This window comes from Perissodus microlepis, chromosome 7, assembly GCF_051167445.1.
Source record: "Perissodus microlepis isolate ML-2025 ecotype Zambia chromosome 7, ASM5116744v1, whole genome shotgun sequence".
In the NCBI taxonomy this organism is placed as follows: Eukaryota; Metazoa; Chordata; class Actinopteri; order Cichliformes; family Cichlidae; genus Perissodus; species Perissodus microlepis.
Window position 1 is genome coordinate 60447539 of NC_140467.1, and position 22476 is coordinate 60470014.

At 42.1% G+C, this 22476-nt stretch overlaps 1 protein-coding gene across 1 annotated transcript; it reads left to right on the forward strand.

The window, feature by feature from the left end:
- Positions 1–12606: 12606 nt before the first annotated feature.
- On the forward strand, positions 12607–13837 carry LOC146384406 (olfactomedin-4-like). Its single transcript, XM_084932485.1, has 4 exons — positions 12607–12768; positions 12833–13051; positions 13295–13448; positions 13542–13837. The coding sequence occupies exons 1-4, from the start codon at positions 12607–12609 to the stop codon at positions 13835–13837; spliced, it is 831 nt and encodes a 276-aa protein (XP_084788611.1).
- Positions 13838–22476: the final 8639 nt, after the last annotated feature.

Sequence of the window (22476 nt, forward strand, 5' to 3'; positions counted from 1 at the left end):
AGGTAATGCCATCCAGAGTATGAATCTGGTTAGATACCATATTTCTAAGATTTTCAGGGCCGAGTACAATAACCTCAGTTTTATCTGAATTAAGAAGCAGAAAGTTAGCGGCCATCCAGGTCTTTATGTCTTTAAGACATTCCTGCAGTTTAACTAATTGGTGTGTGTTATCTGGCTTCATGGACAGATAGAGCTGGGTGTCATCTGCATAGCAGTGAAAATGTATGCTATGTCTTCTAATGATGCTGCCTAAGGGAAGCATGTATAATGTAAACAGAATTGGTCCTAGCACTGAACCCTGTGGAACTCCATAATTGACCTCAGTGTGTGAAGAGGACTCTCCATTTACATGCACAAATTGGAGTCTATTAGATAGATATGATACAAACCACTGCAGTGCATTACCTGTAATACCTACAGCATGTTCTAATCGCTCTAATAGGATATTATGGTCGACAGTATCGAACGCTGCACTGAGGTCTAGCAGGACAAGCACAGAGATGAGTCCACTGTCAGAGGCCATAAGAAGATCATTTGTAACCTTCACTAAAGCTGTTTCTGTGCTGTGATGAGCTCTGAAACCTGACTGAAACTCTTCAAATAAACCATTCCTCTGCAGATGATCTGTTAGCTGTTTGACAACTACTCTTTCAAGGATTTTTGATATGAAAGGAAGGTTGGAGATTGGCCTATAATTAGCTAAGACTGCTGGGTCTAGAGATGGCTTTTTGAGTAAAGGTTTAACCACAGCCAGCTTGAAGGCCTGTGGTACATAGCCGATTATTAGAGATAGGTTGATCATATTTAAGATCGAAGAATTAATCAATGGCAGGACTTCTTTGAGCAGTTTTGTAGGAATGGGGTCTAAAAGACACGTTGATGGTTTGGAGGAAGTAATTATTGAAGTTAACTCAGAAAGATCAATTGGAGAAAAAGAGTCTAACTTAACATCAATGGTACTAAGAGTAGCTGTAGATAATATTACATCTGTGGGATGATTACTGGTAATTTTTTCTCTAATGATAAAAATTTTATTTGTGAAGAAGTTCATGAAGTCATTACTAGTTAACGTTAAAGGGATGGTTGGCTCAACAGAGCTCTGACTCTTTGTCAGCCTGGCTACAGTGCTGAAGAGAAACCTGGGGTTGTTCTTATTTTCTTCAATCAGTGATGAATAGTAAGATGTTCTGGCTTTGCGGAGGGCTTTCTTATAAAGCAGCAAACTATTTCTCCAGGCTAAATGATGATCCTCTAAATTTGTGACACGCCATTTCCTCTCCAGATTACGAGTCATCTGCTTTAGGGTACGTGTTTGAGAATTATACCACGGAGTCAGGTACTTCTGATTAGAGACCTTAGTTTTCACTGGAGCTACAGTATCCAGAGTCGTACGTAGTGAGGAGGTGAAATTATTAACAAGATAATCGACCTCTGTTGGGGTAGCGTTCAGATAGCTGCTCTGCTCTGTGTTGGTACAGGGCATTGAAGATGATAACAGTGGGTGGATTATATTCTTAAACTTAGTTACAGCGCTTTCAGAAAGACATCTACTTTGATAAAATCTACTCTCCACTGCTGTGTAATCAATTATTGTAAATGTAAATGTTATCAGGAAATGATCAGACAGGAGAGGGTTTTCAGGAAACACTGTTAAATGTTCAGTTTCTATGCCATATGTTAAAACAAGATCTAGAGTGTGATTAAAGTGGTGGGTGGGTTCTTTTACATTTTGAGAGAAGCCAATTGAGTCTAATAACAGACTAAATGCCATGTTGAGGCTGTCATTTTTAGCATCTACATGGATGTTAAAATCACCCACAATAATTATTTTATTTGAGCTCAGAACTAAATTAGATATAAAGTCTGAGAAATCAGACAGAAACTCTGTGTAAGGCCCAGGTGGACGATAGATGATAACAAGTAAGACTGGTTTCTGAGTTTCACAGCTGGGGTGGACAATGTTAAGCATCAGGCTTTCAAATGAATTAAAAGTCTGTCTTGGTCTTTCATTAATTAATAGGCTGGTGTGAAAAATTGCTGCCACACCGCCCCCTCGGCCTGTGCTTCGAGGTTTCTGGTAGTTAGAATGACTCGGGGGTGTTGATTCATTTAAACTAACATAATCATCCTGCTGCAACCAGGTTTCTGTAAGGCAGAGTAAATCAATTTGTTGATCAATTATTAAGTCATGTACTAACAGAGACTTGGAGGAGAGAGACCTAATATTTAATAATCCACATTTCACTGTTTTACTCTTTGGTTCAGATGTGGATACTGTATTGTTCTTTCTTTTTGATTGTTTATGTTTAAGTTGTTTGTTGCTGGTTTTTAGTTTGTTTTTTGTCTTTTTGGAAGCTGACACAGTCTCTATGGAGATGGGTTTTTGGGGGGGTAGCAGGAGGAGAGAAGCTGCAGAGAGGCGTGTAAGACTGCAACTCTGCTTCCTGGTCCCAACTCTGGATAGTCATATTTTGGGGGGTTTAATAAATTTGTCCATATTTCTAGAAATGAGAGCTGCTCCATCCAAAGTGGGATGGATGCCGTCTCTCCTAACAAGACCAGGTTTCCTCCAGAAGGTTTGCCAATTATCTATGAAGCCCACATCGTTTCTGGGACACCACTCAGACAGCCAGCAATTTAAGGAGAACATGCGGCTAAACATGTCACTCCTGGTCTGATTGGGGAGGGGACCAGAGAAAACTACAGAGTCCGACATTGTTTTAGCAAAGTTGCACATCGATTCAATATTGATTTTAGTGACCTCCGATTGGCGTAACCGGGTGTCATTACTGCCGACGTGAATTATGATTTTACTGAATTTACGTTTACCCTTAGCCAGCAGTTTTAAATTTCCTTCAATGTCGCCTGCTCTGGCCCCTGGAAGACAATTGACTATGGTTGCCGGTGTCTCTAGCTTCACATGTCTGAGAACAGAATCACCAATTACCAGAGTTTGACCCCCGGCGGGTGTGTCACCGAGTGGGGAAAAACGGTTAGACACATGAACGGGTTGGTGGTGTACCTGGGGCTTCTGTTTAGGACTATGCTTCCTCCTCACCGTGACCCAGCCGCCCTCTTTCCCCAGCTGCTTGGGGTCTGCCGGGGAACAGCTAGCGGGGCCTACGCTATCTTCGGCTGCACCAGCTACAGGGGCCTGGCTAGCTACGGGTGAATGAAGGGTGCGAAGCCGAGTCTCCAATTCAGTAATCCTGGCCTCCAGAGCTGCAAATATGCTACATTTGTTACAGATATCATTACTGCTAAAGGAGGCCGAGGAGTAACTAAACATCTGACACAATGAGCAAGAAAGTGCAGGAGGGACAGGTGAAGTAGCCATGGTGCTAACGAGTCGGCTACGAGCTAAGCTAAGCTAGCGAAACAGTACAGAGACAGTGAGTGAATACTTTGGCTATAAATTAGGTAGTGAGTACACAGAAAGTGTGCTTCGGATGAAGCACGTGAAGATTATACTATGAAAGAAGAATGTATTTAAAAGTTGTTAATTAAATTGCTAAGCAAATAAGCTACTCAGAAACACCACTGTGTTTGAGCAGGAACAGGAAGTGATACTCTACCGCAGAGCGAGCGAACACCAAGTGACAGCGCCACCAAGAGAGTTGGGACACTAAATTATGTGTCCCAACATCCAGTGGCATGTCACATGGCCACACCCTCACCCCAGGTGCAGAGGCCTATTTCTGTTCAGGAATGTTGTGAATACTTTGAGATTTCTATTAATTGCAATTCCAACCTCTACATTTATTTTTTAAATTATATAATTAGCACAGCGTGGCCATGCAATGTTTTATATGTTTGTTTTTTTTTGTTTTTATTCCTATTAATTATATTTTCACTTGTTACCTCTGAATTATTGAATCAGACCTAGATGACATGAAATTTTCAGCAAAATTATAATTCAAATACTCCTTTAATTATTGATTATTCTCATTAATTTTCGATCATTTTATATATTTTTCCATAGTATTACATTTGAATTTAACAGATCATTCTCTCACATAACAGACAAATATTTGTGAAATTCTGATACATTTCTGAATGTATTTTTACAATCTAAATATGCATATGTACAAAAAATTATATTAAAAAAAACAAGTAAATTGTGTTTTACTATATTTACAGTGATGTTATCTTATTTTACCTTTGACATGTAAAATCACAGTCTACTTATGTCAATTTAATGATATTCTAGAAAGACAGTACAAAACTGTAAAATATACAGTAGGATACTTAGGCATTACTATTTTTTGGAACAGTGTGCGTTTCTATTGCGTTATCCAGGTGGCGCACTGAATCATGGCCAGCAGTCTACCATAGCATGTTATTCCATCATGTATAGACTGCTACTTGTAGACAAAACTGAATTCATAGACAAACATTTAAGATGTGAATTTATCAACATAATTCAAATATCAGTTGCTCACATACACCTATGGTCAAGCTCAGCAGCACCTTTAAGTCTAGAAAGTCATTGCTACGAGGCAGCAGTGATTCAACACATACAGTTATGGTATTTGTGTATGTAAGCAATATAATAAAAATAAGTGTCCATGACAAGCAGCCATGAGATGCCATTGTCATTGCTACCTTTTTTTTTTTTTTTTTTGCTTGTAACAAAAACCAAAACATTTGTTATGTTTCTTGAACAAGTTTTAAGAACATGTTTTTTATTTAGCCATATATTCCAGCCCTAACCATAAACTTAATCCTAACCCTAACCATAACCTTATCCCTAGACTTAACCACAACCTTAATCGTATTAGATAGATGATAATAGATGATTGATGAGAAAGTATAATAAGTGTAAATGTCTAGATTCATTCCAAACGGTTCTCATGCTTCCAAACACATAACATACAGACGGGTTGGGTGGCTGAAAGCGTAAAATGCAGATGATTTGTCTTTTAAGCTGTGTCCCAATTCATAGGCCGCATCCTTCGGAGGACCCAGCCTTCTTAGTCTACTTGGGCCGGGTCCTTCAAAAACCAAGAAGGCCGGGAGTGCGAGGCTGCGAAATGAGATGGTTTAACCATCAGATTTGCATCACCAGCTGTCCCGGTGTAGTTTAATAAACTCAGCCGTCTGCTCCTTGCTATCTAAAATATAACAGGACACTGGCGTAAATTCTTGACCATCTCACACTTCTGTTTAATCACTTTTCTGTTTGATGTTTATTCAGCTGTGTGAAAACAATAACTTTAATCTCAGCCAAACCGATTTACTCAGCAACAAATAAAACGCTGAAAAAAGCCAAACAATAACATTTTTAAGTTATCTAAGTGACTTATATATCGTGTTTAACCTGAGTAGCGAAAGACCGAGGGGATCTGAAAACGATGTGCCGGGAGTACGCTGTTCTCTCAAGCTGATGGGTAACAGATGTCTCAGAAAACGTCGGAGCACTTTTGCAAAAATGTGGTGTCTTGATAAACCGAGTAGATATCTGAAGCTCACACTGCTACATTCTTGTCTGAAAAGATCTTAAAGGTTTATTTTGTCACACAGAAAGAAGTAATAAGAGTAATATTAAAACTAAGTAGCAAGAAACTGTCCGGATAACAAATCCGGACAGTTTCTTGCTAACCAGTTAAAAATCAATAAAGAAAAAACAACTATATGTGCTGTTAAAGATTTATCTGGGAATACAATATATGATCTTAAAAAAATAAACAAATTTTTTAGGGATTTCTATGAAACTTTATATACACCACAAATAAACCCATCTAAAAATGAAATTGATCAATTTCTCGACAACATAACTCTTCCAAAATTATTAGACACCCAAGCAATGGCACTGGATTCGCCACTGACGCCAGGTGAACTCCAGGAAGCTCTGATATGTATGCCCAATAATAAGGCTCCTGGTCCAGACGGTTTTCCAACAGATTTTTACAAAGAATTCTGGACGATTCTGGCACCAGTTTTTGACAGGATGTTGCAGGAAATCAAAGAAAATGGTAGGCTACCACCAAATATGAACTCTGCAAATATCAGTCTCTTACTAAAACCAGGCAAAGACCCTGTATTTCCTTCAAGCTATCGTCCAATATCCCTTATTAATGTAGACCTTAAAATAATCTGCAAAGCTCTCTCAAAAAGATTAGAGAAAATAACCCCCCTTTTAATTCATCCTGACCAAACTGGCTTCATAAAAGGTAGGTACTCATCAACAAATACACATAGATTACTTAATTTAATAGACTACTCATGCAGTAAAAAAACATTGAAACCATAATATTTTCTTTAGATGCGGAAAAAGCATTTGACAGAGTTAACTGGAAATTTCTATTTTCAACTTTACACAAATTTGGTTTTGGATCCTCTTTCATAAACTGGTTAAAAATATTATATAACTCCCCAACAGCTTGTGTCAGAACAAATGACCAAACATCCTCCAGCTTCTCTCTCCTGAGGGGCACCAGGCAGGGATGCCCACTCTCCCCTTCAGTGTTTGCAATTTTTATTGAGCCACTAGCAGCAGCAATTAGACAGGCTACAACAATTAAGGGCATAAAATGTAAGAATGTAGAACATAAAATCAGCCTTTATGCGGATGATGTGTTACTTTTTCTCCAAAATTCACAAACCAATCTCTCTGGGGTAATTGCATTGATAAATTCTTTCTCAAGTGTCTCAGATTATTCAATTAACTGGTCAAAATCTACAGTTCTTCCGATTAATTGCTCCTTCCATAATTCTTCTCCTTCCCCACTGCAATCTGGAAATATAAAATATTTAGGTACTAATGTCTCTCCTAAGCTTTCAGAATTAACTAAATTAAACCACATCCCACTTTTAAAGACAGTAGAAGGCGATCTGGCTAGATGGAAATCTTTACCCATATCACTCATGGGTCTCAAGGGTCTGTCACGACAGGGTGCGCCGGTGTGAGGAAAGAGGTAGACCCAGATGCAGACACGGTGGAGACAAAACGTAGTTTCAAAAATAAAGCGAGCCTTTATTGGCTGATTGCAGAAGAAAAAACAAGGAACTAGGGAAACTAAGGAGGCTATGAACACTGTGTTAACAAAAAGGCTGTGACACTCAGTGAAAAACTATGACAAACTGTGAACACTGAGTAAACTATAAAACACAGAGAAACAATGGAGTAAACCTATGAAAACTGTGGTGAGGTTAACAGACGATCGGACACTGACTGAGTGGAACACACAGACTAAATACACTTAAGGAATGATCAAAGGAAGTAGAATCACATGGGGAAAACAGCTGACAACAATTAACATAATGACAGGACACGTGAAACTAAACATAATAAACACAAAACTCTTTCAAAATAAAACAGGAAACATAAGGAAATCCAGACATGACTTGAACTTGACTGTCGCGGGGTCCTCTCCTAAACTTCTCCCGAACAAATGCAGGCGTAGTCAGGAAGCATTCAGTGTGGATAGTTTATTCTGCCGGCCTCCCACCCCTCAGCTTATTTCCAGCTGTATTCCTACAATACATATATATGTATATACAGACATTTATGGCCAATTCCAGGCAGCCTACAGTGTTTCACAATAACAAAAAAAACAAACAAAAATAATGCAGTTCACGTGACCTTTCAAGCGCGCGCGAACCCACTATTTGAACCCCAGAACACCATACCATCGGCTTGCATAACCACTCGTGTAATCGGCGATCACAGCGAGTCTACGCGACCGGCTTTATTAAAGGTAAGTGGGAAAAATATGTTGGCCACCCTCTGCGCCGCTCAAAATATACCTCTCACCCCTTTTTGTTTATCTGCCCGGTCGACGAAAAGACGCGCAGCCACGGTAATTGTAGAAACTAATGGTGGTGGTGCGTGTATGCGCCCAGATCAGCTGTCTGCGGCCCGGGACGGTGTAACTCCGTCACATTGACAAACAAAGAAAACTTAGACATGAAACATGGCAGAATGTAACTAGATAAACCGAAATGAAACTAGACTAAAAAGAATAACAAAACACCAAGAAACTCAGAATACTGGGTCACATGACCCTGGGCCATGACAGGGTCGCCGCTATAAAAATGATGGTCTTGCCAAAAATAAACTATTAATTTTCAATGATCCCAAATAAGCCATCACAAGATTGGTTCAGATCTCTAGACTCGTATATTTCTAAATTCCTTTGGAAAGATAAACCCCCACGTATCAGCTTAAAAACACTACAAAGGACCAAGGATAAAGGAGGATTAGATTAGACTTTAATCACTATTTTTTAGCCAACAGGCTTCAGTTCATCTCTAGATGGTTTAAACACACCCTCTTAGATGAACCTTGGATAGATGTAGAACAGGCACTATGTAATAACCTTGAAATTTCAGACCTACCATTTATCAGCTCAAACATCCAACGACATGAATGCTTTAAAAGCATCAACATCAGCTCTTCTCTGACAGCATGGTGGGAGTTTCTAAAAATGACGGAGTTTTCATTAATCCCATGCAAACGTACACCTATCTGGAACAGTCCGGACATATTACAAAACAATAATATGATAAACTTTCCAGATTGGAGTTGCAAAGGAATTAAATACTTGGAACATATATTGGAAGGAACAGACTTTATTTTGTTTGACAAACTAGTTACACAATATGGGATCAACAAGAAACGATTTTTGGAATATCAACAAATTAAATCCATAGTAAAAAAGAAATTTAATCCCAGTGAAGCTGAATTACAAACACCACCAAGTGTGGTACAATTTTTTAGTCTAAAACCCCCCAAATTATTGTCTAAAATATACAGAACACTTTCTAAAATAGATGAATCAATATCCCTTCCTATTGCAAAATGGGAAGCAGATTTATCGATCGGCTTAGACCAAAACCTTTGGTCTCAGATATGCTTAACAACCTTTCAATGGATCAGAAATCCCAGTTTGCAATTAATACAATACAAAATATTACATAGAGTGCACTATACTGGTCATAGGCCCTTCAAGATGGGCTATACGCCTTCCAACAACTGCTCACACTGCACAGCAAATACATCGGACAATTACATCCACGCTCTTTGGTTCTGTCCACCAGTTCAGAAGTTTTGGCGTGAGATATGTGAAGACTTATCAAAGTGTCTGAAATGTAACATTCCAGCCTCCCCTTTAGTATGCTTGCTGGGCAACTTGGATGAGGTCACTGCAGAAATAAACACAGCCCACGTTGTTTTTACGGCCCTATGCATTGCCAAGAAAATGGTCCTCATTAACTGGAAAAATAAAAATAATCTTAATTCTAACCAATATAAAAACCATCTAATAGATTACATTAGTCTTGATACAGCCTCTGCCATCACATTTGATCAATCCCTTTGGGCTCCTTTGATCGGCTTCATCACCTAGTGGGGGTGGGGGGGTCATGGTTTGGTCCTGCCTGCACTATTGTGGTTGATATGGGGGTAGGGACGGCCTTAGGGCGTCTGGGGAGTCCCTAGGGACGTTTTCCCTGGAGGGCCTAACCCGGGGGATGTGGCCATGACCTGGTTAGGGGCTCTGGTGGCTCTTAGATGGTGTTTTCCTTGTGGCTGCGTACAGCGGAGATGGGGGAGCGTCTGTGCTGGCGGACGTTGGTTACTGGCCTGGTAGCCTGGCTGCCCCTGGGCGTGGAGGCTTGGGGTTCTGGGGGTGCTCCGCCCCCGGTCTGGGGTGCTGGCTGGGCCTTGGGGGCTTGGGTCCTGGCTGTTGTGTCGCCGGAGCTGTGGGCGGGTGGGTGCAGGGGGGCTCAGCCCCAGTGCAGGGGACCTCTGGTGCATCGGCCCAACTAGGGGGCTCTCTAACTGGTGGGGAGGTTGTTATATCTTTGCAGGTGGTCTCCTCTCTACAGGAGCTCACTCTGCAGGTGGGGGAGAGATATAGGAGAGGTAGAGAATGAACTCAACCTGGGTGTCTATTGTCTTGTGTAGTTTGGGAGATGATTGGATGATGGGGTGGGTGCAGTTTTCTCTGGGGTGGAGTCGGGTGGGCTTCCCCGGACTCTGTGGGGCTGGGCGGTGCTGCTGCTGCGGGCCCCGGTCCGGATGGGCCTGGGCCCCCTTGCCATGGTGGGTTCCAGAGTGTGGGGGTGCCTACTGGGGTCAGCGGGGGAGCTGGCCCCAGGGAGGGGCCGCTTGCCCCTCCCTTTCTTCCCTCCCCATCCTCAGCTGCCTCCCTATTCCCGCTCTACCACACCCACCCACACACGCAGGGCTTGGGGTGCAGGTATGGCACCAGGGTGCAGGGGAGGCACTCCCCCTCTGTCCCCTTCTGGCCGCCTGTGCCTCAATTTTATTCTGCAACCTAGACATCCACATTACTCACACTCTCACATAACACATACATATAGGGCCTTGGGGGGTGGGCACGTTTTACAGCATCCAGAGGATGGTCGGTGTATTCCAACCCACCTCTGGCGCTGGTGCCCTACCCTCAATTTTAAATGCATATAGACACTAAGGGTTTTCAGGAGGAGCCGTGCTGCTCTCTGATAGGAAGCAGGAACCATGCTCTCCTGAGTTTTAAATGCACTTCAGAACAGCACACAGCAACACTACATATGAGCGGGCGTAGGGAGGTTTGGGGTCTTCACTCACCCCGGTTCTGTTAGCCGTCAGGGCTGGGGGGCTGGGAGGAGGTGCTGGCCGTCAGATTGGGGTCTGGGATGCGGAGCCTCCCTGCTACTGCAGATAAGGAGGTGGTCCGCTTGCCTCCACCCCAGAGAGAAGGGTTACATCTCCTGGGTCTAGGTGCGGCTTGCCCCTCTGGGGGCGGGGGTACCTGGACCTGGGATATAGAGTATGTTTGGGGAGTGTGACTGTCTGTGCAGTGTCTATTTGTGTCTGTCTACACGTTGGGTGAGTGCCGAGTATTTGGTTGTGTATATGGGGGTGGGAATGCACGTTTGTGTCCACGTGTGCCTGTTCGTCTGTGTCTATATGTCAGGTTGGGTCTTAGACTCAACCTCTCTGGGTACATCTCAGGCCCTCCAAAGTACGGAGGCCTATCTCCCCTCACCACACTCCCTGCCAGTGGCTGATGCCCTCAGACGTTGGTGTGTTGGTGGTTCTTGTCGACTGGGGCTGGGTGCTCATGTATGTACTGGCTCACTCCTGGTGGCCGATTGGCGGGGCCTGGCGCCTGTGGCCCGGCTGGGCCCCTTCCGGGGGGTGGGATGCCCTCAGGCCTCTGGGCCTGAAGTTCGGTCGTCTCTGGCACAGCTGGCTGCCGGCAGAGCCCGCGGGCACGCCACTGCAACCCCCTCTGGCCTCTGCTCCGTAGCTGCTGGGTGACCTCTCGTTTGGGGCTCTACTCAGCTCTTCCCAGGAGGGTGGCACGGTTCCCCCCCTTTTGGTGGTCCTCCTCGGGTCCTCGTACTCTGGGGTCTCTGGATGTCTGGGGCCTGGATCTCCTCCATACCTGCTTCATGCCCTGGGGGACGGGGCTATGGCTCCCCACACTCCCTAGCAGATCGTTACATGGAGAAACCTTTGGAATACAAGCATGCTGATCCACACAGGTGTACACACAGGTGTACACATGGGTGTTAACAGACGCGGACTACACCTTTCTTGGCTGCTGTCTCAAAGCACATTGTGTGCTGTCTAGCTTGCGTGCTGCACAATAGCGTTTAATATTTAGTATCTACTGTTATCTACTGCTAGCTAGTTTATTGTGATGGTGCTGTATTTATTATGTTGCTCTTTTTTTGTTTGCTTTCTCTTCTGTTTTTTTTTTTCTCCATACAGGTGATCCAGGTGTTTTGTTTGTTTTTCTTTCTTTCTTCCCCCCTTTCTCACCGTCTCTTCTCCCCTCTGTTTTTCTTTCCCTCCCTCTCTTTCTTTCATTCCTTCTCCCTGTCCTATCCCCCAGTCATGTTTGTCCCGTTTGTAGCAACCGAAAATAAAATAAACACATAATTATAATAAAGGTCAATCAAATGGTCCAATATGGCAAGGCCATGATGATCCACTTGGTAAAATAAATCCGCTTGGCATCTTTCTTGGCCTTAAGACAACAATTCTGATGGCTAAAGATCCAAAGGGGACAAAAAAAAAAAAAAAACACGAACAACATTAAGCTACTCACGCAGAGAAGAACGGCTGCTGCTGCTGCCATCATCATCCGTCATCATTTCTACTACACTGGCAGGGCTAGGGGACAGGACTCTCCTCTTCGGGTTTTTGGGGGATGTTGCTAACTCCGTGTCCGATAACAGGCAACCCACCCGCAGTAGATGTGCACGGTGTGAGGGCTCGCAGCAAGCTATCAAATACGGCGCATTTTTCGGCTTTAAAAAAAAAACGCTATGCGTCACCAGGTGTTTCATCAGATTTGAGGTGTTACCTCCTTTGACAGTATCACAGTATCACCTTAAAGCACTTGTTGCAGGCTGCTGAGTTTGCATATTTTGCTGTGAAGTACAGCCAGACTTTTGACCGCTTCGCCTTGGGCGTTTTTAATCTGTAGCTCTGCTCTAAAAGAACGTACCTACCTGGACCCGCCTACTATCCTCGGAAACGTAAAATGATTGGCTAGAATCTAAAGTGTATCACAGATCAGGAAAAAAAGCACCGAAATAAAGCACCGAAATGTGCGCTGCTTTTCGGTCTGGTTACTACCGTTTATGTCAGAACCGGTGTCATCATGGCACCGGATACCGGTACCCATCCCTAATACAGAGTGTACATGCGAGCTGAATAACTCAGAGAGAATATTCCCTCATGAAAAACTCAGAAAAGTTGAAAGCAGTACATCAGACTGCAAAAGCAACATCATCCCACAGAAGGTAAGTTACCCTACGACTCATAGTGTCATTCTGTTTGTTTGTTTTACCACTGCTGTCTCTGCAGTCTGTGGAGCTGAAGAGTCTACTGCAGGGGTTGGAGCAACGTCTTACCCAGCTGAGCAAAGATGTGCTGATCCTGGAAAAGGAGGATGACAGAGGGCTGTATGGCGTTCTCAGCCTGTATCTTATAGAGAATGAAATGAATGAGATCAAGCAGCTGATTGACAAGCTCAACAGCACCACCCAGGAACACCAGATCCTCACTGCTAGCGCCACTCGCCAGGTGCATTCACAACCACATGCTGCAAAACGCTGACATCACCCTGAAGTGTACATCTACTATTGTGTTTTCACTATTCTATATTATAGATGGTGTTAACAGAACAGTGACATTTAATTCTGTTAAACATATTCTGTATATTCATTGTTTTAAGTGCCCTTTTGTTGATTTGTGGAGTATCAAGCCATGTTAAGAAATACATTTTTCTCTGTTTGGCTCCACATTTGAATGTCTTCTTTCTCTCAGCTGGAGATCATGAAAACAGAAATGAAAGCGCTGGAGAAGTTCGACACCATGCAGGTGATAAAGGGACGACAAACCATCGAGGTTCTGAGGACAGACCTGGACAGTTGCAAAAAGGAAGTGAAGGCACTCACCCAGCTTCCACAGCTTCCACAGGGTGAGTTATGTCTCACTTGCGATTGTTAAGAGGTTGAAACCTCTATAGGACTAGTATGGGTCACAGTTAATACACACTTTAATTTTCCTTCAGGTACTTGTCCTCGCAGCCAGCTTGTTAGTGTTACCGGGCCAGTGTTCCACACAGAAGGAGAGTATCCCGGCTTGTATTCCTATGGAGCCTGGGGCTGTGATCCCAAACCACAGAAAGGGAAAGAGAACTGGTATTGGTTGGTGATGATGACTTCCAACAACAGATACTCCAACTACATTCGTTTTTACTCCAGCCTGAACTCTCTCATTAGGGGGGTGAGCGCCCCAGGTAAGGAACTGCTGTGTAGTGTCAAACGTGCCAGTCGTCCCTTTGAAGTGGCCGATGACAGGATCTAATTCCTTTGAGATTTTTTAAAGACAATGAAGACCTGCTTTCCTTTAACTTGTGTTACTGAAAGTAAATGAGAATGACAGTGACTGCAGAGCTTCACAAATGTTTAAGTCCAGTGACACAGATCATTAGAAAGTTAACATGCACTTTAATTTAACAAAAAAAAAAAAGAAAAAAAGAAACTGACTAAAGCAGCATCGGGTGCAGTTTCTAGCAAATATTACGTTTAAATAAACTGTGAATATTGTTTGAAATAAATTGTAAAATGTTTGCAAGAAAGAAATAACTTCACCTGCATTGGAACATCTCTAAAATTAGAAATATCCTGTCTCAGAGTGATGCTGAAAAACTAGTTCATGCATTTATTACTTCCAGGCTGGACTACTGTAATTCATTATTATCAGGATGTCCAAAAAACTCGCTGAAAAGCCTTCAGCTAATCCAAAATGCTGCAGCAAGAGTACTGACAGGGACTAGAAAGAGAGAGCAGATTTCTCCTGTTTTGGCTTCCCTTCATTGGCTTCATGTTAAATCCAGAATGAATTCTAAATCCTGCTCCTCACATACAAGGTTATAAATAATCAGGCCCCATCTTATCTTAATGACCTTGTAGTACAGAGGGACAAAAGGACCCCCTGATGATCCTCTAATCGCCTGAGCCAAGGTGTGAAACTGGGTGTGGGTCCCAATCAGCCAGAGTTTCGGGTGAGCTCATTGGGAAACCTGGCCCCACCTTGTCATGCGAATTCCTGAGGTCAGATGGCCCAGGATGTGAGTGGGCGTTAAGGCGTCTGGGGAGGGAACTCAAAACTGGATTATAGATGGCAGACAGTTGGTGTCGTAAACCACCGCCTCTGTTCAAAGATGGTCGCTCGCGATGGTAGCCGGTGTATCAGAAAAACTCAGGAGAGTTTTCTCCAAGCATGACGTCCCGGTGCATTTCAGACCCAGCAACACGCTTAGACAAAAACTGGTTCACCCGAAAGACAAAACTCCAAAACACAGACTTAACAATGTGGTGTATGCTGTACAGTGCAGCGAGGAATGCTCAGACCTCTACATTGGAGAGACCAAACAGCCACTTCACAAGCGCATGGCACAACACAGAAGAGCCACCTCCACAGGACAAAACTCAGCAGTCCATCTGCATCTTAAGGATAAAGGACACTCTTTCAAGGATGCCAATGTTCACATTTTGGACAGAGAGGACAGATGGTTTGAAAGAGGAGTGAAAGAAGCAATTTCCGTCCACTATGAGCGACCATCTTTGAACAGAGGCGGTGGTTTATCAGTTTGTTTGTTTATCAGTTCTGAATAAAAAAGTAAAAAATTAAGCATTTACATTGACATATTAATATGTAATGAAAAGTAGCAACTTCTAAACATGTACTTGCTTAGCAACTAAACCTTATACGTTATCATAAATTATCATTGGAAACTTGGAGACTGTTAAAAGAGCACAATAAATGATTTACTGTAAGATGTTGCATGCATAACACAAACCACAGAATTAAAAAAAAAATCTAATTATTATTGCAGTCTGACTCAAAGTGGACACTTTCAGTTCCTGAAACTTTACCATTACAGGATCTACAACTAAGATTCAGCATGTATGTCTCTCTAAATCTTCAAAATAGATGCACGTATTAGTCACTGTCTGCCTTTATGTGCACTGTTAAAAAAAAACATCTTAAAAAATCGGTAATATTCCGGCAGCTGGGGCGCCAAAATACTACCGTAAAATAACAGAAAATAACTTCCTCATGAAAATACAGTTATTTCCAGTAATGAAAATAGAGTTTGTTGCGCTAATTTTACATGGGATCGTGCCTTTTCAAGTGATCTTAAACATTAAATTAGGAACATGTTAATGTGATTAAAGAATGAAATTATCTATAAATAGGAAAAAAAAAATCCTAAAAAAACAGTAATATTCCGGCAGCTGGGGCACCAAAATACTACCGTAAAATAACAGAACAATAACTTTCTCATGAAAATACAGTTATTTTCAGTAATGAAAATAGAGTTTGTTGCGCCAATTTTACATGGGATTCTGCCTTTTCCAAGTGCTTTTAGACATTAAATTAGGAACATTTTGACGTGATCAAACAATGAAATTACCTATAAACAAGGTCTATGAATGTGGCAATATGAATCATAATATGTAAATGTACAGAAATATACAGTTAACAGTTGGTTTAAATAATAATGGATTGCATGCCCTGGGACAGAGGCGAGGCTGCCATATCAGCCCCTCTGGCCATTATCAGTAGGTGAAGAGTCTTGACCACGGACACAATACCGAGAGTGTCCGAGCCGGGGCTCGAACCGGCAACCTTGTGATCACAAAGTGAACTGCCAACTCTTGAGCCACAATCGCCCTAAATAGCAATGATAATAATACTTATGTGACACAAGCTTATAGGAATCATGTTATATACTTTTCCATAGCATTACATTTGAATTCAACAGTTCAATCTTTCAAATAACGGACAGATATTTGTGAAATCATGAACTCAAAACTCGATTATAGATGGCAGACAGTTGGTGTCGTAAACCCCCGCCTCTGTTCAAAGATGGTCGCTCACAGTGGACATAGATGGCTTCTTTCACTCCTATTTCAAACCATCTGTCCTCTCTGTCCAAAATGTGAACATTGGCATCACATTACAGTGATTTAACGTTAATTTACATTTGAAATGTGAAATCACAGTCTATTTACGTAACTTTAATGATGTTCTAGAAGAACAGAACAAAACTGTAAAATGCACAGTAAAATACTTTTATATTAGGATTTTCCTACAGCACACCCATACCCGCGACCTTGTGGTTGTTAGTTCACATTCATTGGCCGATGCTTAGCGTCATGTTATTATGTGTCCCAACATCCAATGGCATGTCACATTGTTTTCATGGCCACACCCTCACCCCAGGTGCAGAGGCCTATTTCTGTTCAGGAATGTTGTGAATAGGTGGCGCACTGAATCATGGCCAGCAGTCTACCATAGCATGTTATTCCATCATGTATAGACTGCTACTTGTAGACAAAACTGAATTCATAGACAAACATTTAAGATGTGAATTTATCAACATAATTCAAATATCAGTTGCTCACATACACTTCACAATTTCTTTTAGATGTGCTGCTGGTATTAAATGAAAAGTGGCGCTGTCACTTGGTGTTCGCTCGCTCTGCGGTAGAGTATCACTTCCTGTTCCTGCTCAAACACAGTGGTGTTTCTGAGTAGCTTATTTGCTTAGCAATTTAATTAACAACTTTTAAATACATTCTTCTTTCATAGTATAATCTTCACGTGCTTCATCCGAAGCACACTTTCTGTGTACTCACTACCTAATTTATAGCCAAAGTATTCACTCACTGTCTCTGTACTGTTTCGCTAGCTTAGCTTAGCTCGTAGCCGACTCGTTAGCACCATGGCTACTTCACCTGTCCCTCCTGCACTTTCTTGCTTATTGTGTCAGATGTTTAGTTACTCCTCGGCCTCCTTTAGCAGTAATGATATCTGTAACAAATGTAGCATATTTGCAGCTCTGGAGGCCAGGATTACTGAATTGGAGACTCGGCTTCGCACCCTTCATTCACCCGTAGCTAGCCAGGCCCCTGTAGCTGGTGCAGCCGAAGATAGCGTAGGCCCCGCTAGCTGTTCCCCGGCAGACCCCAAGCAGCTGGGGAAAGAGGGCGGCTGGGTCACGGTGAGGAGGAAGCATAGTCCTAAACAGAAGCCCCAGGTACACCACCAACCCGTTCATGTGTCTAACCGTTTTTCCCCACTCGGTGACACACCCGCCGGGGGTCAAACTCTGGTAATTGGTGATTCTGTTCTCAGACATGTGAAGCTAGAGACACCGGCAACCATAGTCAATTGTCTTCCAGGGGCCAGAGCAGGCGACATTGAAGGAAATTTAAAACTGCTGGCTAAGGGTAAACGTAAATTCAGTAAAATCATAATTCACGTCGGCAGTAATGACACCCGGTTACGCCAATCGGAGGTCACTAAAATCAATATTGAATCGATGTGCAACTTTGCTAAAACAATGTCGGACTCTGTAGTTTTCTCTGGTCCCCTCCCCAATCAGACCAGGAGTGACATGTTTAGCCGCATGTTCTCCTTAAATTGCTGGCTGTCTGAGTGGTGTCCCAGAAACGATGTGGGCTTCATAGATAATTGGCAAACCTTCTGGAGGAAACCTGGTCTTGTTAGGAGAGACGGCATCCATCCCACTTTGGATGGAGCAGCTCTCATTTCTAGAAATATGGACAAATTTATTAAACCCCCCAAAATATGACTATCCAGAGTTGGGACCAGGAAGCAGAGTTGCAGTCTTACACGCCTCTCTGCAGCTTCTCTCCTCCTGCTACCCCCCCAAAAACCCATCTCCATAGAGACTGTGTCAGCTTCCAAAAAGACAAATAACAAACTAAAAACCAGCAACAAACAACTTAAACATAAACAATCAAAAAGAAAGAACAATACAGTATCCACATCTGAACCAAAGAGTAAAACAGTGAAATGTGGATTATTAAATATTAGGTCTCTCTCCTCCAAGTCACTGTTAGTACATGACTTAATAATTGATCAACAAATTGATTTACTCTGCCTTACAGAAACCTGGTTGCAGCAGGATGATTATGTTAGTTTAAATGAATCAACACCCCCGAGTCATTCTAACTACCAGAAACCTCGAAGCACAGGCCGAGGGGGCGGTGTGGCAGCAATTTTTCACACCAGCCTATTAATTAATGAAAGACCAAGACAGACTTTTAATTCATTTGAAAGCCTGATGCTTAACATTGTCCACCCCAGCTGTGAAACTCAGAAACCAGTCTTACTTGTTATCATCTATCGTCCACCTGGGCCTTACACAGAGTTTCTGTCTGATTTCTCAGACTTTATATCTAATCTAGTTCTGAGCTCAAATAAAATAATTATTGTGGGTGATTTTAACATCCATGTAGATGCTAAAAATGACAGCCTCAACATGGCATTTAGTCTGTTATTAGACTCAATTGGCTTCTCTCAAAATGTAAAAGAACCCACCCACCACTTTAATCACACTCTAGATCTTGTTTTAACATATGGCATAGAAACTGAACATTTAACAGTGTTTCCTGAAAACCCTCTCCTGTCTGATCATTTCCTGATAACATTTACATTTACAATAATTGATTACACAGCGGTGGAGAGGAGACTTTATCAAAGTAGATGTCTTTCTGAAAGCGCTGTAACTAAGTTTAAGAATATAATCCACCCACTGTTATCATCTTCAATGCCCTGTACCAACACAGAGCAGAGCAGCTATCTGAACGCTACCCCAACAGAGGTTGATTATCTTGTTAATAATTTCACCTCCTCACTACGTACGACTCTGGATACTGTAGCTCCAGTGAAAACTAAGGTCTCTAATCAGAAGTACCTGACTCCGTGGTATAATTCTCAAACACGTACCCTAAAGCAGATGACTCGTAATCTGGAGAGGAAATGGCGTGTCACAAATTTAGAGGATCATCATTTAGCCTGGAGAAATAGTTTGCTGCTTTATAAGAAAGCCCTCCGCAAAGCCAGAACATCTTACTATTCATCACTGATTGAAGAAAATAAGAACAACCCCAGGTTTCTCTTCAGCACTGTAGCCAGGCTGACAAAGAGTCAGAGCTCTGTTGAGCCAACCATCCCTTTAACGTTAACTAGTAATGACTTCATGAACTTCTTCACAAATAAAATTTTTATCATTAGAGAAAAAATTACCAGTAATCATCCCACAGATGTAATATTATCTACAGCTACTCTTAGTACCATTGATGTTAAGTTAGACTCTTTTTCTCCAATTGATCTTTCTGAGTTAACTTCAATAATTACTTCCTCCAAACCATCAACGTGTCTTTTAGACCCCATTCCTACAAAACTGCTCAAAGAAGTCCTGCCATTGATTAATTCTTCGATCTTAAATATGATCAACCTATCTCTAATAATCGGCTATGTACCACAGGCCTTCAAGCTGGCTGTGGTTAAACCTTTACTCAAAAAGCCATCTCTAGACCCAGCAGTCTTAGCTAATTATAGGCCAATCTCCAACCTTCCTTTCATATCAAAAATCCTTGAAAGAGTAGTTGTCAAACAGCTAACAGATCATCTGCAGAGGAATGGTTTATTTGAAGAGTTTCAGTCAGGTTTCAGAGCTCATCACAGCACAGAAACAGCTTTAGTGAAGGTTACAAATGATCTTCTTATGGCCTCTGACAGTGGACTCATCTCTGTGCTTGTCCTGCTAGACCTCAGTGCAGCGTTCGATACTGTCGACCATAATATCCTATTAGAGCGATTAGAACATGCTGTAGGTATTACAGGTACTGCACTGCAGTGGTTTGTATCATATCTATCTAATAGACTCCAATTTGTGCATGTAAATGGAGAGTCCTCTTCACCCACTGAGGTTAATTATGGAGTTCCACAGGGTTCAGTGCTAGGACCAATTCTGTTTACATTATACATGCTTCCCTTAGGCAGCATCATTAGAAGACATAGCATACATTTTCACTGCTATGCAGATGACACCCAGCTCTATCTGTCCATGAAGCCAGATAACACACACCAATTAGTTAAACTGCAGGAATGTCTTAAAGACATAAAGACCTGGATGGCCGCTAACTTTCTGCTTCTTAATTCAGATAAAACTGAGGTTATTGTACTCGGCCCTGAAAATCTTAGAAATATGGTATCTAACCAGATTCATACTCTGGATGGCATTACCTTGGCCTCCAGTAACGCTGTGAGGAACCTTGGAGTCATTTTTGACCAGGACATGTCCTTCAACGCACATATTAAACAAATATGTAAGACTGCTTTCTTCCATTTGCGCAATATCTCTAAAATTAGAAATATCCTGTCTCAGAGTGACGCTGAAAAACTAGTTAATGCATTTATTACTTCCAGGCTGGACTACTGTAATTCATTATTATCAGGATGTCCAAAAAACTCACTGAAAAGCCTTCAGCTAATCCAAAATGCTGCAGCAAGAGTACTGACAGGGACTAGAAGGAGAGAGCATATTTCTCCTGTTTTGGCTTCCCTTCATTGGCTTCCTGTTAAATCCAGAATTGAATTCAAAATCCTGCTCCTCACATACAAGGTCTTAAATAATCAGGCCCCATCTTATCTTAATGACCTTGTAGTACCATATCACCCTATTAGAGCACTTCGCTCTCGCTCTGCAGGCCTACTTGTTGTTCCTAGAGTATTTAAAAGTAGAATGGGAGGCAGAGCCTTCAGTTTTCAGGCCCCTCTTCTGTGGAACCAGCTTCCAGTTTGGATTCGGGAGACAGAAACTATCTCTACTTTTAAGATTAGGCTTAAAACTTTCCTTTTTGCTAAAGCATATAGTTAGGGCTGGACCAGGTGACCCTGAATCCTCCCTTAGTTATGCTGCAATAGACGTAGGCTGCTGGGGGATTCCCATGATGCATTGAGTTTTTCCTTTCCAGTCACCTTTCTCACTCACTATGTATTAATAGACCTCTCTGCATTGAATCATATCTGTTATTAACCTCTGTCTCTCTTCCACAGCATGTCTTTTATCCTGTCTTCCTTCTCTCACCCCAACCGGTCGCAGCAGATGGCCGCCCCTCCCTGAGCCTGGTTCTGCCGGAGGTTTCTTCCTGTTAAAAGGGAGTTTTTCCTTCCCACTGTCGCCAAAGTGCTTGCTCATAGGGGGTCATATGATTGTTGGGTTTTTCTCATGAAGCGCCTTGAGGCGACTTTTGTTGTGATTTGGCGCTATATAAATAAAATTGAATTGAATTGAATTGAACCTATGGCCAAGCTCAGCAGCACCTTTAAGTCTAGAAAGTCATTGCTATGAGGCAGCAGTGATTCAACACATACAGTTATGGTATTTGTGTATGTAAGCAATATAATAAAAATAAGTGTCCATGACAAGCAGCCATGAGATGCCATTGTCATTGCTACCTTTTTTTTTTTTTTTTTTTGCTTGTAACAAAAACCAAAACATTTGTTATGTTTCTTGAACAAGTTTTAAGAACATGTTTTATTTGGAATGTTTTAAAAGTATGACAGAGGGGAAAAAACATTTTTCTCTCAGCTTTCTCTTTAACACAACATTTGTTTTAAAATTTAATTTCCTTTGAATTTTTTATTTAGCCATATATTCCAGCCCTAACCATAAACTTAATCCTAACCCTAACCATAACCTTATCCCTAGACTTAACCACAACCTTAATCGTATTAGATAGATGATAATAGATGATTGATGAGAAAGTATAATAAGTGTAAATGTCTAGATTCATTCCAAACGGTTCTCATGCTTCCAAACACATAACATACAGACGGGTTGGGTGGCTGAAAGCGTAAAATGCAGATGATTTGTCTTTTAAGCTGTGTCCCAATTCATAGGCCGCATCCTTCGGAGGACCCAGCCTTCTTAGTCTACTTGGGCCGGGTCCTTCGAAAACCAAGAAGGCCGGGAGTGCGAGGCTGTGAAATGAGACGGTCTAGCCATCAGATTTACATCACCAGCTGTCCCGGTGGAGTTTAATAAACTCAGCCGTCTGCTCCTTGCTATCTAAAATATAACAGGACTCTCGCGTAAATTCTCGACCATCTCACAC